We start from the raw sequence: 14,829 nt of genomic DNA on the forward strand, positions 1-14,829 counted from the left end.
GGTGCACGCAGGCCAGCAGGCCCTCTGCTGCCAGCGGCCCCAGGAGCATCACCCCCGCTTGCTGCTACTTTTAACAACCGCGGAGGCAATTGTTCACAAAGGTACATTCGTTATTTCTAACGAATATCTCCCAGAAATATCTCGCAGTTTTGAAGTGATGCAACAAGATTGCCCTAATGGCTTCTAAACTTTGAAGACTTGTAGAGCCAGAACCCCACAGAAATGCCTCGGGGCACCCTTCTGCCTCCTCTGAATACCAGGCTGTCCCGTTGGCATTGTTGGAGACTGACATAGCCTGCGCTGAGATGTTTAGCTGCTTGTGGGGTGGAAAAAAAATGTTAAGAAAAATAATTGTTGTTTTTACAAACTATCTATTTAAAAACAGAACCTCAGGAAGCAGATTTCTGTTTCAGTGCTCGGATGAATCAGAGCTCACAAAGTATAAACACACATTAGCAGGAGGAGGCTTCCCATAACCCATGGGCTGCGTCTTCCCAGCCCAGGAACCTCTGAACTCCTTTCTCATTCCCAGTAGAGGCAAGGAAGAGACCAGCAGTCCAAACGGAAATGCTGGAACACTGCTCAGCCCAAGTTGCAAACCTTTTTTCTTTAAAGGCAACCAGCTTTTAGCTGCACGCTTGCGCATTTTTGGATAGACAGGTGTCCACCATTTAGAAATGGGGGAAGCCCACATTCTGGTTCCTTTGCTGCCTAAGAAATATTTCCAAATAAGATAACTTTGACTCTCTGACCCCTCAGATCAGTCAATAAACATGAAGCACTTAGACCACAACTTGCTCAGGGGGCAGTGTAATTATTTTACTTAAAAATGATGTCAGGTGGCAATTTAGCAACAAACTGGCTTTCAGGCTACTTAATTCAGTTTAATAAGAAGGAAAAACATTATAATTAATGAAGAGCTTGTACTTTAGTATTTTAGTAGAGTTGTGCTCAAATTTTACTGTACCCCACTCCTGGTGAATCACGGGCCAGGCCTGGGAATCTACATTTAAGATAAATGCATTGCTGCTTTCATGTTATGCTGATGATCATCACCCCATCTCACTGGGCTTTGTCAATTAAGATATATCCTCCATTTCTATTCTGATTCTACATGTGGAAGTCTGGAACCTCAGGACAGTTTCCTATCTAAAAACCATTGTCTTCCAGCTTATTCTTTCCTGGAGTTTCATGGTGTATTCTTCTCATGCGTCATGTGGAGTTCTAGTGAGCTGAGTTTTCCTGCAGGGCCTGCTTAGAGGGCCCAGAATATCTGGGGCGGAGGAGGGGGGGGAACCAGGGGGGGGATAGGAAAGGTGTTGAGTCCCGTCATTTTCCTTCCCTGTATCCGGGATAACCAAGGCTCCCTTGCCTGATTCCTTCTACCTGGAGAAAGGGGAGAAACATCCTGACCATTAAGACCCAGGCTTTGAGGAGCCTGATCTCTGCCTTCCCACGTAGTGTGTCCTAGACAGAAGGCTCCTTAAGGCACATGTGCATCTCAAGATCACTTCCCTCCTGGGATAAAGAATTGCAGAGGCTCATTAAATGGTTTTCTTTTTTTTTTCTTGGCACGAAAGCATTTGGTAACTATCCAAGGAATGCTGGGGTCCTGCATGCTCCAAGTTTACAAACCACCGGAGCACGGTATTGCTTCAGGATGGTTTGAGTTCAGCACAGCGAGACCAGACTCGGTCTGTACCAGGAGAGCACGTCCCTCCTTGACCCCACCTCGCAGAAACCAGCTGTTCACCAGCAGAGATTAGTGGCAGAAGTATTGCTATACTGCAGTGGTCGGCAAACTGCGGCTCGCGAGCCACATGCGGCTCTGTTTGCCGCTCTGTTGACTAATGAGTTTGCCAACCACTGCTATACTGGATCAGGGAGATGTCACAGAAACCCACACTCCTTTGGGGCTGCCTTCCCAACAGGCCAAAATGCACTGCCATGGATGGAGGGCTCTGTTCAGGCACCAGGAGTACGGGGTATGTAAAGCCCACCATCCACTCCTAATGCCCATCAGAGAAGACAATTCCTGGCCTCGAGGAAACAACAGCTTCCCAAGAATGAAAGAAGACATGCCTGTCAGCTTCTCCATTCAAAGTGGGTTTCTCCACTTGGAGCTATGCTATGGAACAGGGGTCCTCAAACTTTTTAAACAGGGGGCCAGTTCACTGTCCCTCAGACCGTTGGAGGGCTGGACTATAGTTTAAAAAAAAAACTATGAACAAATTCCTATGCGCACTGCGGGCCCGGGACGAGTCAGCTGCTAAGCAGGACAGGTAGTGGCACCCGGCGGGCCGGATAAATGTCCTCGGTGGGCCATATGTGGCCCACGGGCCATAGTTTGAGGACCCCTGCTATGGAACCTGGAGGGTGGGTGACCTGAATGGGGCAGCACTGGGGACAGTTCCCCCCAGGAGGGAAGCTGTGGCTTATTAACCAGAAGCAGGGAACTCCTGGCAACTCCGAGTAGCTGCTGGAAGTTGTCCATGTACATCACCTCAGCTCATCCCTTGCTGCAGGTGCCAGAGGCAAAGCTTCCCCTACCCCGCCCATGAGGTGGGGGCAGGGCCATGTTGTCCTCTGGGCCAGCAGCCACAAGTGAGAACCACAGTTCTGCCCTTACCAGGTTGGAATAGCCCACCTCTGGAAGGCCAGGCACCTGGCACCCAAAGCAGTGTGGTGAGGCCAACTTTCTGGGTACAGTGATGAATAAATAGATGGGCCATGACCCCAGGAGCAAACTATCCTGGAGGCATAAGTGTGCACAAACCCACAAGGTCTATCATGATGGAAGTAAGTTACTATATTAGCCCAAGGAGCCCAAACACCCAGAGAAAAAGCATTAAGTCTCCCTCTTCAGCCCCCAACACCAATTCCAAGTTTTTTAAAACCCTTTAGTGCACGGAGCACTCACACTTCCTCCACACTGCAGACCACTGACCCAGTGGTTTATTCAGGAAGTACTCACGCTTGTTGTTGAATGACAAGGCCCCCAGGTAGGGTTCACTGCAGGGGAATCTGGAGGCTGAAAAGGCTTGGGGTTCCTGGTCTGAGCCCGTAATTATCACCGCCAGAGGCACAGCAGAGCCAAACCACGTAAGCTCAGAAGAGGCCACACTTTCCATGTTTTTATACAAAAAATTTAATAAATATTACTTTTCAAAATTTATTGCCAGGAACAACACATCAAAGATGCATTTTTATGTTCATAACACTAATAGGACAATACAAAGTATCTTCACGGTCTCCATGGTGAACCAACAAAATGACTGTTATAAGCCTTCTGGATCTTAAACTTCGGAAGAGCGCTTTGATTTCCTCGCGTTAAGGCAGGCAGTGTACTCTACGGCAACCTAAACAGTGATCTTACTGGGCATCTGACGTTCAAGTATTCAACTAGCTTATTAGAATACTCCCTAAATGCAGTAGATAACAAAAATCAAACCTACAGGTGGTTCAGTATTACATACGAATGGTGAAAAGAATCAGAATTTACAAAACAAGATTGGTGTGCTTCCAACTTCACACAATTAATTTGATAATTTTAATGATATTCAACCACTCACATTTTGGCTAAGTTTACATCATATAACTCAACTTGTTCCCTTAAACAGCTGTGCAGCAGATCACCTGCCTGTCTCTTTTCAAGTCTAAAGCAGAAAAAAAAAAAAAAAAAAAAACTGTTCTAGACTAATTCTGAAACTGCCTTGGTCAGTCCTGAAAACGTGTTTTAAAGTGATGCTTTAGAAGGTGTTTTAAACATCTTGACGTCAAAAAAAAAAAAATTCCACCAGTATTCCAGGCACAGAAGCCCATCTACTGTCTTAAAAATAAACCATTTTCAAACACCTTAATTTTGGCTTATAGGCAACACATAGTAAGAAAATAAGTTCAAAAAAAATAAAGCCATACACTTACAATGCTATCAAAAACCTTCAGTTCTAAACACATACATATAAATAAAAAGGAATGATGTTTTAAGGCTCTTGATTATTAAGTTAATAAATCAAATATACACAGTGATTAATAAAAAAAGAATTATTTACATAACTATACAAAAATTCTACTTTTGACACATTTTTCCTCTTTAAATTCTTCATTTTACCCAGCAACTGCTGACATCAAAGTTCCCCCCCTACCCCCAACAACAAAATACAATAAAAAAAATAAATAATAAACTCATTTGTGATAGTTGCTGTGGTTCTGAGCTGCAAAGGCACTTTTCAAATACAGAACTACTTGTACGTCATCATAAAACCAATATACAAAAACAACTCAAGAGTCAATAAATATAAATAAAACTATGCTCCTAAGACTGCATCACCATCGGGACATCTGGCAGAAGTGGCAGCTCGAGGCCTAGGGGCCAGGCCTTCTCCTGGGCGCCTGGTCCCAGACCTGTTGGCTGCAGGGACCGTGCCCCGGGGCACTTGGGCCTGGATTTTGCATAGCTGTGAGATGCAGCCCTCGATTTCCCAGGCAACCACAGAAACTACCATTGCCAGTGTAAGCCAGCTTGTCAAAACTTAAATTAACACAGGGATTCTAAGTCATCAACAGCCTCAGCCTGGACTAGACAGTTAAAGAACTACAGCCCCGCGTGCCCTCGGACTCTACCTAGCGGCAGAGTGGCGCCCGCCGTCTGCTATACGATGTACTCCATGCGATTTAGGCTCTGGGCGCTCTCCAGGTCTCTGTTGTCCTGTTTGTTTGTCCAGTTTGGGTGTTTGGCGGGCGTGCCGTTGGGGGGCTTCTCCTCTCTGTCTACCAGCGTGTACGCCGGCTGCTTGGCAAACCGGGCCTTCTGCTGGTGCTTGTCCATGTCGTCCTCCTCCACCTCCGAGTTGTGTGTCCTTATTTTGGACATTTTGGAGTTCTTGTTCTCGTAGTCCTTGATGGGGACCGTGTTGGCCCCGAGCTTCTCGATGGGGTTTTTGATCTGGTTCAGCTGCTCCCGGACGTTGTTGGTGGTGTTGTCCTCGGAGGCCGAGCGGGCATGACTACTGGGCTTCCGCCGCTTCCGCACACACCAGTAGAAGGCCGTCACCAGGCAACAGATCCAAGCCACGGTCAGGACCGAGCTCAGCAGAGGAACCAGGAAATCTGCAAGGCAGGCCCCCAACCAGTTAACTCTTGGAACAAAAGACCACCAGCACTGGTTCTCCTGACCTTAGTCCCTACAGGGGGGCACCGTGGGGACAGGTTCCTTTTCCCAACTGCATATTGTCAACACACAGCTTGAGCAGCAGTGCTGGTCCCTGGTCTCTGGAGACCCTGACACTTGTCTCCAGAGGGACTAAGCTAAGCAACAGCTCCCACAGATTCCCCAACTTTGTGTGGGGAGAGCAGTGCAGGGTTCAGGCAAGGGGACTCTGGTTTTCAGAATTATCAGAAACCCATCGGAGCACAGACAGCTCCAATGCCCCAAGAGGTCATGAGCCTGGTTCCTCGCCTCGCTAGAACAATGATGCTCAGGATCGGGGCGGGGGGAAGGGGAGTCTGGACGTACTGCAGGCCATCGAGCTGTCTATCAAGCCAGTTATCTCAGGGGCTTAGGACGGATACCGGGAGCCAAGAGCCCAAGGCACAGCGATGCTCTGTTCCGCAGGGCTCTGTGGGATCTGGGAACAGTGCATGCGCGACAGGGGTGCCTGCTTGTGAGAGCACAGCCTGTTGGCACAGGGAAAAGTCAGGTCGATCTCTGCCCATCGCCCCATGACTTCAGTCATGTCCAGGGGTCTGTTTCCTCGCCAGTTAAGTGGGGTGGAGGGAGCTCCTCGGGGAGGTCAGGTAACTGCGCGCCTGGTGGTTTTATTGGACAGCACGATGAGATCCGTTTGGCACCCATCCCAGAAAGGGACTGTTCCCACCGGCACTCACCCGTTCTGTTCTTCAGGGGCCGCCTCTGAACTCTCACTTCCGCAACGGCAGCAATAAGTGAGCTATTCCCGTCACGTTTACTAACGAGGTCTATAATCTTGTCAGTGATTTCCTTGATAGGGTTCCCATCATCCCGTATGTCTTCAGCAGACTGGAAGAAACAAAAACAAAAAGGTCAGTCTGCAGGGCTCGGGAACACTCCACAGGAGCTTTTCTTTCTATCTGATGTAACATTTTATTTCTTCATTCATTTTTAAAAAACTAAAAACCTTTTTTTCTTTCAATCACAGCTTCCATTCAATATTATTTTGTACTTTTATTCAGAATTACTGGAAAACACATGTATGCCAAGCTCTCTTCCAAAGTATTTATTTGCTCCTGGCTAAATGAAGTGTGCTAACTACCTTGCAATCAAATCATTAAGTGTGAATGGATCTTATACTTACAATGGCCACATGTATTTCATTATTCGCCGAAGGGGAAGGCTCACAAGCTATGTAGATTGAATATTCAGCGGACACATTCTTCAAAATATTCAAATTCCTCAACTCACTGCAAATGTGCTCCGTGGTGAGACCCTAGAACAATATTGAAAAGTCCATAGGAGTAAGATACTGGGAGGAGCAAAGCTGATGTTTCCTTGGAAGTTAGGAGATATGCAAGCAGCACCTTGCTGTAAGACAGGACCCGAGACTAGAGAACTAAATCCTAGCCTGAGACGCTCCCGCCTCAGGACAAGCAGCCACACACTACCCCAACTTGAAAAGAAGCTCCGTACCGGGGACATCATCTCTTTGTTGAAGGTGAAGGTGATGTTTGCGCAGTTCTCCTGGTAATAGGGGTCAGAGGCGCATTTCGTCTTCACGGGCTGGAGGCTGGAGGAGTGACACTCACCCACGCCCGTGCAGGGGCGGACAAAACACTGGTCGTCCAGGATGGGGAGGCAGCTCTGCCCACTGGGGCACTCACTGTGCCCTTTGTGGAGCAGGCAAGGTCGAGGGCCACACCAGACCTGGGGAGAGACGGGAGTAGGCAGCTCAGGAGAAACGCCCACCCACTATTCCAGGACTCAGGTGACCTGGGCAGCCCCCGCGCCCTACCTTAGAGCAGGCGATCCTTCCGTTCAGGCACTGGCAGGTATTGCAGTCATCATCCCACTTGACCCCGTCGGGTATCACGCCCCCCATGGTGATGCAAGGTCTCCCTGAAACTGAGAGACGGAGACGCTTGAGTGAAAGGACTTTCCTTACCTATGGACGGATCTCTTATTTCTCTACTCCCTCAGTGAGGAAGCAATTACACCCCTGCCCTTTGTCACGTGACAATAGTTCCTTCCAGGAGAGCAAGTATACTTCCCTCCCCTAGCGGCTTTTTGCATGGCCACATGGCCAAGGCAACACCAGGGGATGTGTGGTAAGCAGAGCCTCCCAGTTGGCTAGAAGAGCACACTGCCTCTTGCAAGCCTGCCCTTCGCCAGGAAAAGAATGTGTCCCAGACACAGCTGATGGTGCCGGGGTTGGGGGGGGGGGGTGTAGGGGGCAGTGAGGAGGGATAAAGGACAGACCTGAGCCCAGTCTACAGCACCTATCACTCTGCCCACCCTGCAGACCCATGAACACAAATAAACACTTGTCATAGCCACGGAGTTCTGAGATGGCTTATTACACAGCATAACCACAGCTCCGGGGACCTCTCAAAGTGTCCCCTTCCTCCTGGTCCCAACATGTCCCCTGTGTGCTCTCCCCCGGAGCACAATGCCGACTCATGGCCAAAATGGTGACTGTAGTGCCTGGAGCACCCACACACCCCAGGACACACGGGCAGCCAGGGTCTGACCCACATACCTTCCTGGCACTTGGCGCCGCTGTGCCCTGGAGGGCAGACACACCGGTAGCCGTTGATTTCATCCACACAGGTTGCCCCGAAGGCACAAGGTGAAGACTGACATTCATTAATGTCTAGGAGAAATGGAGTTAAAGTTTAGGCTCCAATGGGAGGCAACACTGTTTGACTATGTTTTCACTGGCATAATAAACAAATAGAAAGGCATAGGAGATGTAAATATGAGGTCGATGGATTCTCATCATGTAATCAGCACCCAAACAAACAGGCCATCAGTGCTCTGAAAGCGCCAGTCACGACTCCCACAACCACCACTGGCTTGACTTTTAACACCTGAGAATCATTTAATTTAAATTTGCTGCCTCCCCAAATGAGTTCCTTCTTCTGAGTACAATTTCCAGGAAGGGCTGGCAATGTTCATTAAAAGGGTCAGACAGCAAATATTTTAGGCTTTGTAGGCCATGTGGTTCCTGTCACAACTACCCAACTCTTATCACAGCTGAAAGCAGCTAGACAGTGTAAATGAATGAGCATGGCTGTATGCCAATAAAACTTTATTTACAAAAACAGGCAGTGGGCCAGTTTTGACTCCCAGGCCGTATGTCAACCCGATTTAGAGACATGAGATAGAAACAATGCACCCTCATCCAGTGCTGGAGGCCAGTCAGTCTCAGACCAGGGGATCCCAAACACCAGTAATGTTTTAAATAATTTGGGGACAAGAAAACACACAACTATTCTGTCACTTTTGTAAAAGAAAAGCCATATAAAAAGTTAGGAAAAAGGCTCAAAATAAAGAATAAACTCTAAGGTTCTTGAAAAACTTCATTGCCTGCCCCCACTGTTTTAATCCTTCCACCAAATCTTAGCTCTGTGCTCCACCAGCATAGCTGTGGTTAATGTCCACTTGCCCATAATTGCATGTTAGTCACGGGGAAAAGCACACCCTTTCCTTAGGGCCTCAGAGTAGCTTAATCGTCAAATTCTGTGGCTGGTGCCCTCTCCCCTAAAACAAGGAGGGCTGTGCCACCCATGGGAGGGCCAAAGGGTACCTAAGGGTCTCGCCAGTGGAGGTGGTTGATTAGAGAGCCCTGACAGGCAATAAAGGGAATCACAAATCTCAGCCTAATTGCTTTAAAGACGAACAGTCTCAGGCTGAGGGGTGGCGAGGGGGGAATAAAGCCACTGGAAACCCAGCTAAGGGCAGTCCTTACTTATTCTGCAGTCAGGCCCGGCAAAACCAGGGGCGCACTCGCACCGGTACCAGTTGTCTCCGTCCACGCATGTACCACTGTTGTAACTAAGAAGAAAGCAAAGACCACCTAGGTTACCAACCTCCCGCTCCACGGCTCCGGCTGCCAGTCAACAGGAAGCCACACTTGTTGCCATCAGCGGCTCTCACCCTGGCTACACACACTGTTGCCTGGGGGCGCTTTAAAAACTGATGGTCCCACCCACCCACAGAGTCTCAGACAGGTGTCAGTTGCACCGCGGGCACTGGGGCTCCCAGGTGATTCTCATGGGCAGTCAAGGTTGAGAATCAGTGCTCTAAATCAAGACAACATGGCTAATTACAGCGTGGTCCACAGCCCAGCAGGGCATTTGTTAGAAAGGCAGGGTCTGCAGCCCACCTGATCTCCTAAATCAGAACCTTTATTTTAGACAAATGCCCATGCACATTACAGCCAACAAGTGGTCACACTTACCAGGGATGAGGGCTGCAGTCATTGGTATCTGCAAAGTAAAAAGATAACTTAACAGGGAAGCAGTCTTAGCCCTCAGCAAAAAACACCGAGTTTCCTAATGCCCAAATGATAATGTCGCCGTTAACACCAGCAGAATGCACTTAAGACCCTGCTCAATTGGAACCAGGCCTGCGCCACACTTTGTTTCCTTCACCGTGGGACCCATGTCCACAGGAAGAGGCCCTGGCAGGGCTGGGAAGGCGTGAGAGAATGGAAAGAGACAGGCGCTTCTCAGACAGAGCTAAGGACGAGACACCATCTGTCTCCACTTATCTCCTCCCGACTTTCTCATGCCCAGGTCAGGGCTGCATCCCATCAAGTCATTAGGACAGAGCCAGGTGATGCAGAGGCCGACATCACACAGCTCTGCGGCCTCTGGTTCTCCACCGCCCCCTCCCCGCCGCAAAGTCCCCGAGGGTGTTAGGCTGAGTTCCCTCTGCCTTGGGATGGGGGGGACGGGGGGGGGGGTGGACACTCACTCTGAGTGCAGATGGGCCCCTCCCAGCCTTCTTTGCAGACACACGTGAAGGACTCGCCGTTGACCACACAGGTGCCCCCGTTGTGGCAGGGGCTTGGCAAGCAGCTACTATTTCGGGCTGTAAGACAAAAACAGACGAGACCTGATGATCCAAAGACAGTCTGAAGGGGCAAGGACCAGACCCCAGGAAAACACTCACAGGGGCTCACGTGGGGCAGAAAGTTACCTATGTTACAGGTCGTTCCTTCCCAGCCTCCGGGACACATGCACTTGAAAGCATCCCCTTCATCATAGCAGGTGCCACCATTGTTGCACGTGGCCTCGTCACACTGGCTGTCACCTGGAGGAGGAAGATGTCAGCGTGAGCCCCTGACCGGCCCCCTCACAGAAGAGGAGGCAGCATCCCAGCCGGCGACCACTTACGGGAGTGGCAGGTCTTTCCTTTCCACCCGTTTTTACAGTCACAGTAAAAGTCGTTGACCAGGTCGCGGCAGGAGCCCCCATTGTGGCAGGGGTTCTGGCTGCAGTCGTTAATGTCTAGAACCAAAGAGGAGACACCCAGCTGAAAGCACGTCCATCCAGGACCTTACCACCCATGAGAGCCACACTGTTCCCACGGCCACCTCCACCCCTGCTTTCTGCTCCAAGTCCCAAGACCAGCTGAGCAAGCCCATGACTTGAACACCATCACGCTTTCCAGGAGTAAAGAAGCCCCCAACTAGCTCACTTCTAACGCCCCAAGTTAGGCAAGTCAGGGGCAGGCCTGACCCTCCCACAAAATTAAAATCAAAGATGGGCAGAATTATAATCAAAACAGAAAGGGGGTTCCTTAACTGCAAGCAGGGACATTAATCATCCCAATGACACAATCTGACTTGAGAGCGTCTCAGCAGAAGTGCCTTCTCACTGCTCATCCCCCACATTAACAAATGCAAGCGGGACCCAGGCAACGGGGCTGGGGTCTTCCTCACAGAGATTTCATTAAAAAGAAAGGCTTCCTCTATCGACCCCCGCCCTCCACGACCCAGCACTGTCTGTCCCAAGAGCAGACTCACTGGCTTCACAGTAGGCCCCCTCCCAGCCGTCACTGCAGATGCACTTGTAGGAGTTGACACCATCGATGCAGGTGCCTCCGTTTTTGCAGGGGTTGCTCTCACAGTCGTTAATATCTGAGAAAGGAAGGAAAGAAAAAAAAAGTAGGTCAATAAAGGACCAGGAAAGCCAGGCACTGTTCTATAGGCCGCCACCTGAGGAGACAGGCGCACTTGACGGCTCAAAAATCCTCTATTCCATCTAGACTGCTTCTCAAACGCACCAGGCAGGGCTCTCCTGAGAACTGTCCCTGTTATCTAATGCCCTCACAGGCTAAGCTCCTCTGTGCGTGTGGGGAAGAAATTCCCGCAGAAAGTGAGACTACCCGAACTACAAGGATTCCAGAACATTCTAAGATGAATGTGCTGAAGGCTAGGCGGCATCCATGATCAAAAGTTAAACACACTCAGTCTTAGATCCTGGATATAACTGCAAACCTTCACTCGTCTCTATGGAAACAACTTAGACACAAACAGCATCCCCCACAAAGCTGGGCAGAGGCAGGCAGAGGGTCTTACTTTCGTGGCAGTACGTCCCGGTGAAACCTTTGTTACAGTCACACGTGAATTTGCCTCCCGACTGACTCTTGCACTTCCCATGGGGACCACAGACGTTGGAGGAAATATACCGCACCCCTTCAGGCGTGTCGTTGGAGGCCATGGCCACCGTGCAGCTGTCAATCACTAGAAGACACACTCGGGATCAGACTATGGCAGCCTTGGGCAAACTACGGCCCGCGGGCCGGATCCGGCTGTTCTATCCGGGTCTCTTGCTCTCCCCTCCGCTCCTTTACTTTGAATTTATATTAGTTCACACAAACACTCCATCCATGCTTTTGTTCCGGCCCTCCGGTCCAGTTTAAGAACCCATTGTGGCCCTCGAGTCAAAAAGTTTGCCCACCCCTGCTATGGCCACTGACCCACAGGACACGGCGTTCTCACGCCAAGGACGTACACCAAGCTTGCGCTCCTAGTGACAGGCACCTTTGGTAATGAGGGTAAAGAATCAAGAGGCACCTGGGGGCCAAGCCTCTGGCAGCATGCCACGTCACATCACACTGTGACAGCATCAGATGCCAGGCCGATGGGAACGTTTAAATATAAGTTTGTTAAGGGCACGTTTTCCCTATGTGGCTAGCAAAGCCTATATGAGGGCCCCTCTCCTCCCAACCGGGATGTCTCTTTGGTGGAAGTAGCTAAAGGAAGAACCAGCTTTACTCCCCACTTCATCTTGCTCAAGGCAGGCTCTGAAGGACACACTTCCAGAACCTGCAAGGCTGTGCCCCATTCAGCAGCCACGAGCCACATGTGGCTACTTAAATTTAAACCATGTGAAACGAAGTAAAATAAAAGTTTCTAGCTGTACTAGTTACACTCTAAATGCCCCACTGGCCACACGCCCCGTGGCCTATGGCTACTGTGCCTGACAGCACAGACACGGGACATTCCACCGCCACAGGAAGTCTTCCTGACAGTGCTGCTCTGAGGAATTTGTCTCAGCGTTGCGGATCAGCCCACCCCAGACTAGGAATGCTAAGTGAGCTTCACTCTCCCCCCTGGGCTACTTGCAGGCATGGTTCTCCCACAGGCAGGCCCGACTCGATTGCTTCCATGTGTTCTGACTTCCCCAAGCAGTCAGATTAGGGGTTTGATCTCCTCACTTACACCAGTTCTCAGGGTATGAAAGGGTAGTGACAGAGGAGAGAGCCTGGGACACAGGCCAGGAGCCAGGGGAGGGAGGTACCTTCACAGGGCGTCGTGCGGCAGTGGTCTTTAAGGTGGGAGCAGTTCTTGCCTTCGTAGTCCTCAGTACACTTGCAGAAATAGTCGCTGGCACGGTTGTAGCACTGGGCACCATTCTGGCAGGGGTTGGGCTCGCAATAATCTATGTCCAGCTGCAAGGAGCAGGAGCAGGGCAGCAGGAGAGGACACAGGAAGACAAAGGTGTGATTATACCGTCTCGGGGGCAGCGAACACTGGAACCTGACCCCTTCATCTGCTTCTATTAGAACAGCCTGCATAACACACAGCTAGGTCCTAGAGACTGTCCAGGTGGACACTGGAAAAAGCAGAGCAGCATCAGAGAGGGCTGAGTGGCAGGGATGAAATGGACAGGCTACTGACACTACCAAGAAAACCACTCCATCTCTCTCCACCAGCGTTTGTCTAGCGGAGATCCCTAGCCAATGGGAGGTTAATAGATTTCACAGAGTCAAGAGTGGAATGGGGAGAGGGAGGAAAAAGGAAAGGTGAAGGGAGGGGAAGGAGAGGGGGAAGGAGGGAAGGAGGAGCAGGAGGAGGCTCCCTGTAAAAACTCGGCCAGAGGCTCCAGCACGGCTCACCTGACAGAGGTTTCCAGAGAAACCAGTGGGACACAGACACTGGAATCTGTTGATTTCATTCTGACAGTGACCCCCATTCAAACAGGGGTTGCTGGCACATTCATCGATGTCTCTCTCACAGTGGTCGCCTGCATAGCCAGGTGGACAGATACAGCGATAACCATTAACCAAATCCTGGAAGAGGAGAAGGAGGGGGAGAAACACAGGCTTTCTTTCTATGTATCCACAACACAGGGCTGCAGCGGTTTAGCACGACTGTTGCGGTTCAGCTGATTCACTAGAATAGCCAAGGGCCGAGCCTCCCAAAACGTGCTTTCGAGATGACTCCCAGAGGCTGGGGTAACTGGGGCCCAGGGGAAACTTCCAGAGACTCACTTTCACCTGCATGTTTAAACCTCCCAGAGCTCTCCCAGGGTCATATCAATCTTAAGTTGGCTTTTGATCATTAAGGTTTAGATTTAAGCAAAGATTTACATACCCGACAGGTGGCGTCATTCTGACACTGGCCAAGGCAGTCATTAATATCTAAAAAACAACAACAAGCCATCATATTAAAGAGGCAATTTACATTGAAATTGGGCTTAATTGAAAAGCCTTCTCAGTCCAAACAGATAAACTCTTCAAATCAGATTTCCTGTGAGCTTCCAGCGAGATAAGGTTACTGCCCTGGGTGGGGGTGGGAACCCTCCCTCATTCTTCCAAGACAGAGCTGGTGAAACTTCACCTTGTTTTAGCCATCTTATCAAAATGGGGCCCTTTCCCCCGCTAATGGGCCTGATAAACGTCATGTTTCCATTTCTGCACTGATCACTCCCTCTTCTAAAACATTTCCTCCACCAGGTGTTCCTTTTACCACCCTAGTCTTCCATGGACTGGCAAACGCCTTCAACACCCATGTTTCATGAAAGTCAAAATCAAAACAAAGTCACTCACTTATCTCACAGTTCTGGCCCATCCATCCTGGGAGGCAGTCACAGTAGTAGCTGGCAATCAGATTCTTACAGGATTTGGCATTGACACAGGGTTTGGCCTCACACTCATTTGCATCTGAAAGAAAATGAGGATGAGCAGTGAGGAAAGGAGTTTTACTCCCCTATGTCCCTTCCCTCCCCCAATCATTTGTCTAAAACAGGAGACAGTTTAATAAGCTAAGTAACAGATCCTAGGTCTCCTCTCTTTTGAGCCTCAGATCCCTCTCCCTAGCCATTATCCATTAAGGAATGCTAATGGATAACTCTCTGGCTGCTGGTGAACAAGGGGCCCCAGCAGAACAGCAGAAAGCCACCAGGCATTTCTGTGCAAAACCTGGCACAGCCTAGTTGCTGGGATTTAAATGTGGCAAAAAGAATGCAGACAGCTCATTCCTCATGAGATCATCCCCGTTTGGAGCCCAGCTGAACACTCCTCGGACAGACGATTGACATGGTTCAAGGAGTCCCACCACT

The 14,829-nt window shown here is 49.9% G+C and overlaps 1 protein-coding gene across 1 annotated transcript in view; it reads right to left on the minus strand.

The window, feature by feature from the left end:
* Positions 1-3,142: 3,142 nt before the first annotated feature.
* JAG1 (jagged canonical Notch ligand 1) overlaps positions 3,143-14,829 on the minus strand; it is a gene marked incomplete at its 5' end in the record, with an annotated part of 35,450 nt that continues 23,763 nt past the window's right edge. The window contains 17 exons of the mRNA XM_080683890.1: positions 3,143-5,109; positions 5,887-6,037; positions 6,333-6,464; positions 6,665-6,898; positions 6,987-7,096; positions 7,731-7,844; positions 8,943-9,028; positions 9,435-9,462; positions 9,953-10,069; positions 10,178-10,291; positions 10,375-10,488; positions 11,007-11,120; positions 11,562-11,726; positions 12,787-12,937; positions 13,385-13,558; positions 13,863-13,909; positions 14,318-14,431. Of these exons, the coding sequence (XP_080540016.1) occupies positions 4,652-5,109; positions 5,887-6,037; positions 6,333-6,464; positions 6,665-6,898; positions 6,987-7,096; positions 7,731-7,844; positions 8,943-9,028; positions 9,435-9,462; positions 9,953-10,069; positions 10,178-10,291; positions 10,375-10,488; positions 11,007-11,120; positions 11,562-11,726; positions 12,787-12,937; positions 13,385-13,558; positions 13,863-13,909; positions 14,318-14,431 (2,423 nt within the window). The 3' untranslated portion in view covers positions 3,143-4,651. The remainder of the gene's footprint in view (positions 5,110-5,886; positions 6,038-6,332; positions 6,465-6,664; positions 6,899-6,986; positions 7,097-7,730; positions 7,845-8,942; positions 9,029-9,434; positions 9,463-9,952; positions 10,070-10,177; positions 10,292-10,374; positions 10,489-11,006; positions 11,121-11,561; positions 11,727-12,786; positions 12,938-13,384; positions 13,559-13,862; positions 13,910-14,317; positions 14,432-14,829) is intronic.

The sequence above is a fragment of the Plecotus auritus genome (assembly GCF_963455305.1).
Source record: "Plecotus auritus genome assembly, chromosome: 8".
Lineage (NCBI taxonomy): Eukaryota > Metazoa > Chordata > Mammalia > Chiroptera > Vespertilionidae > Plecotus > Plecotus auritus.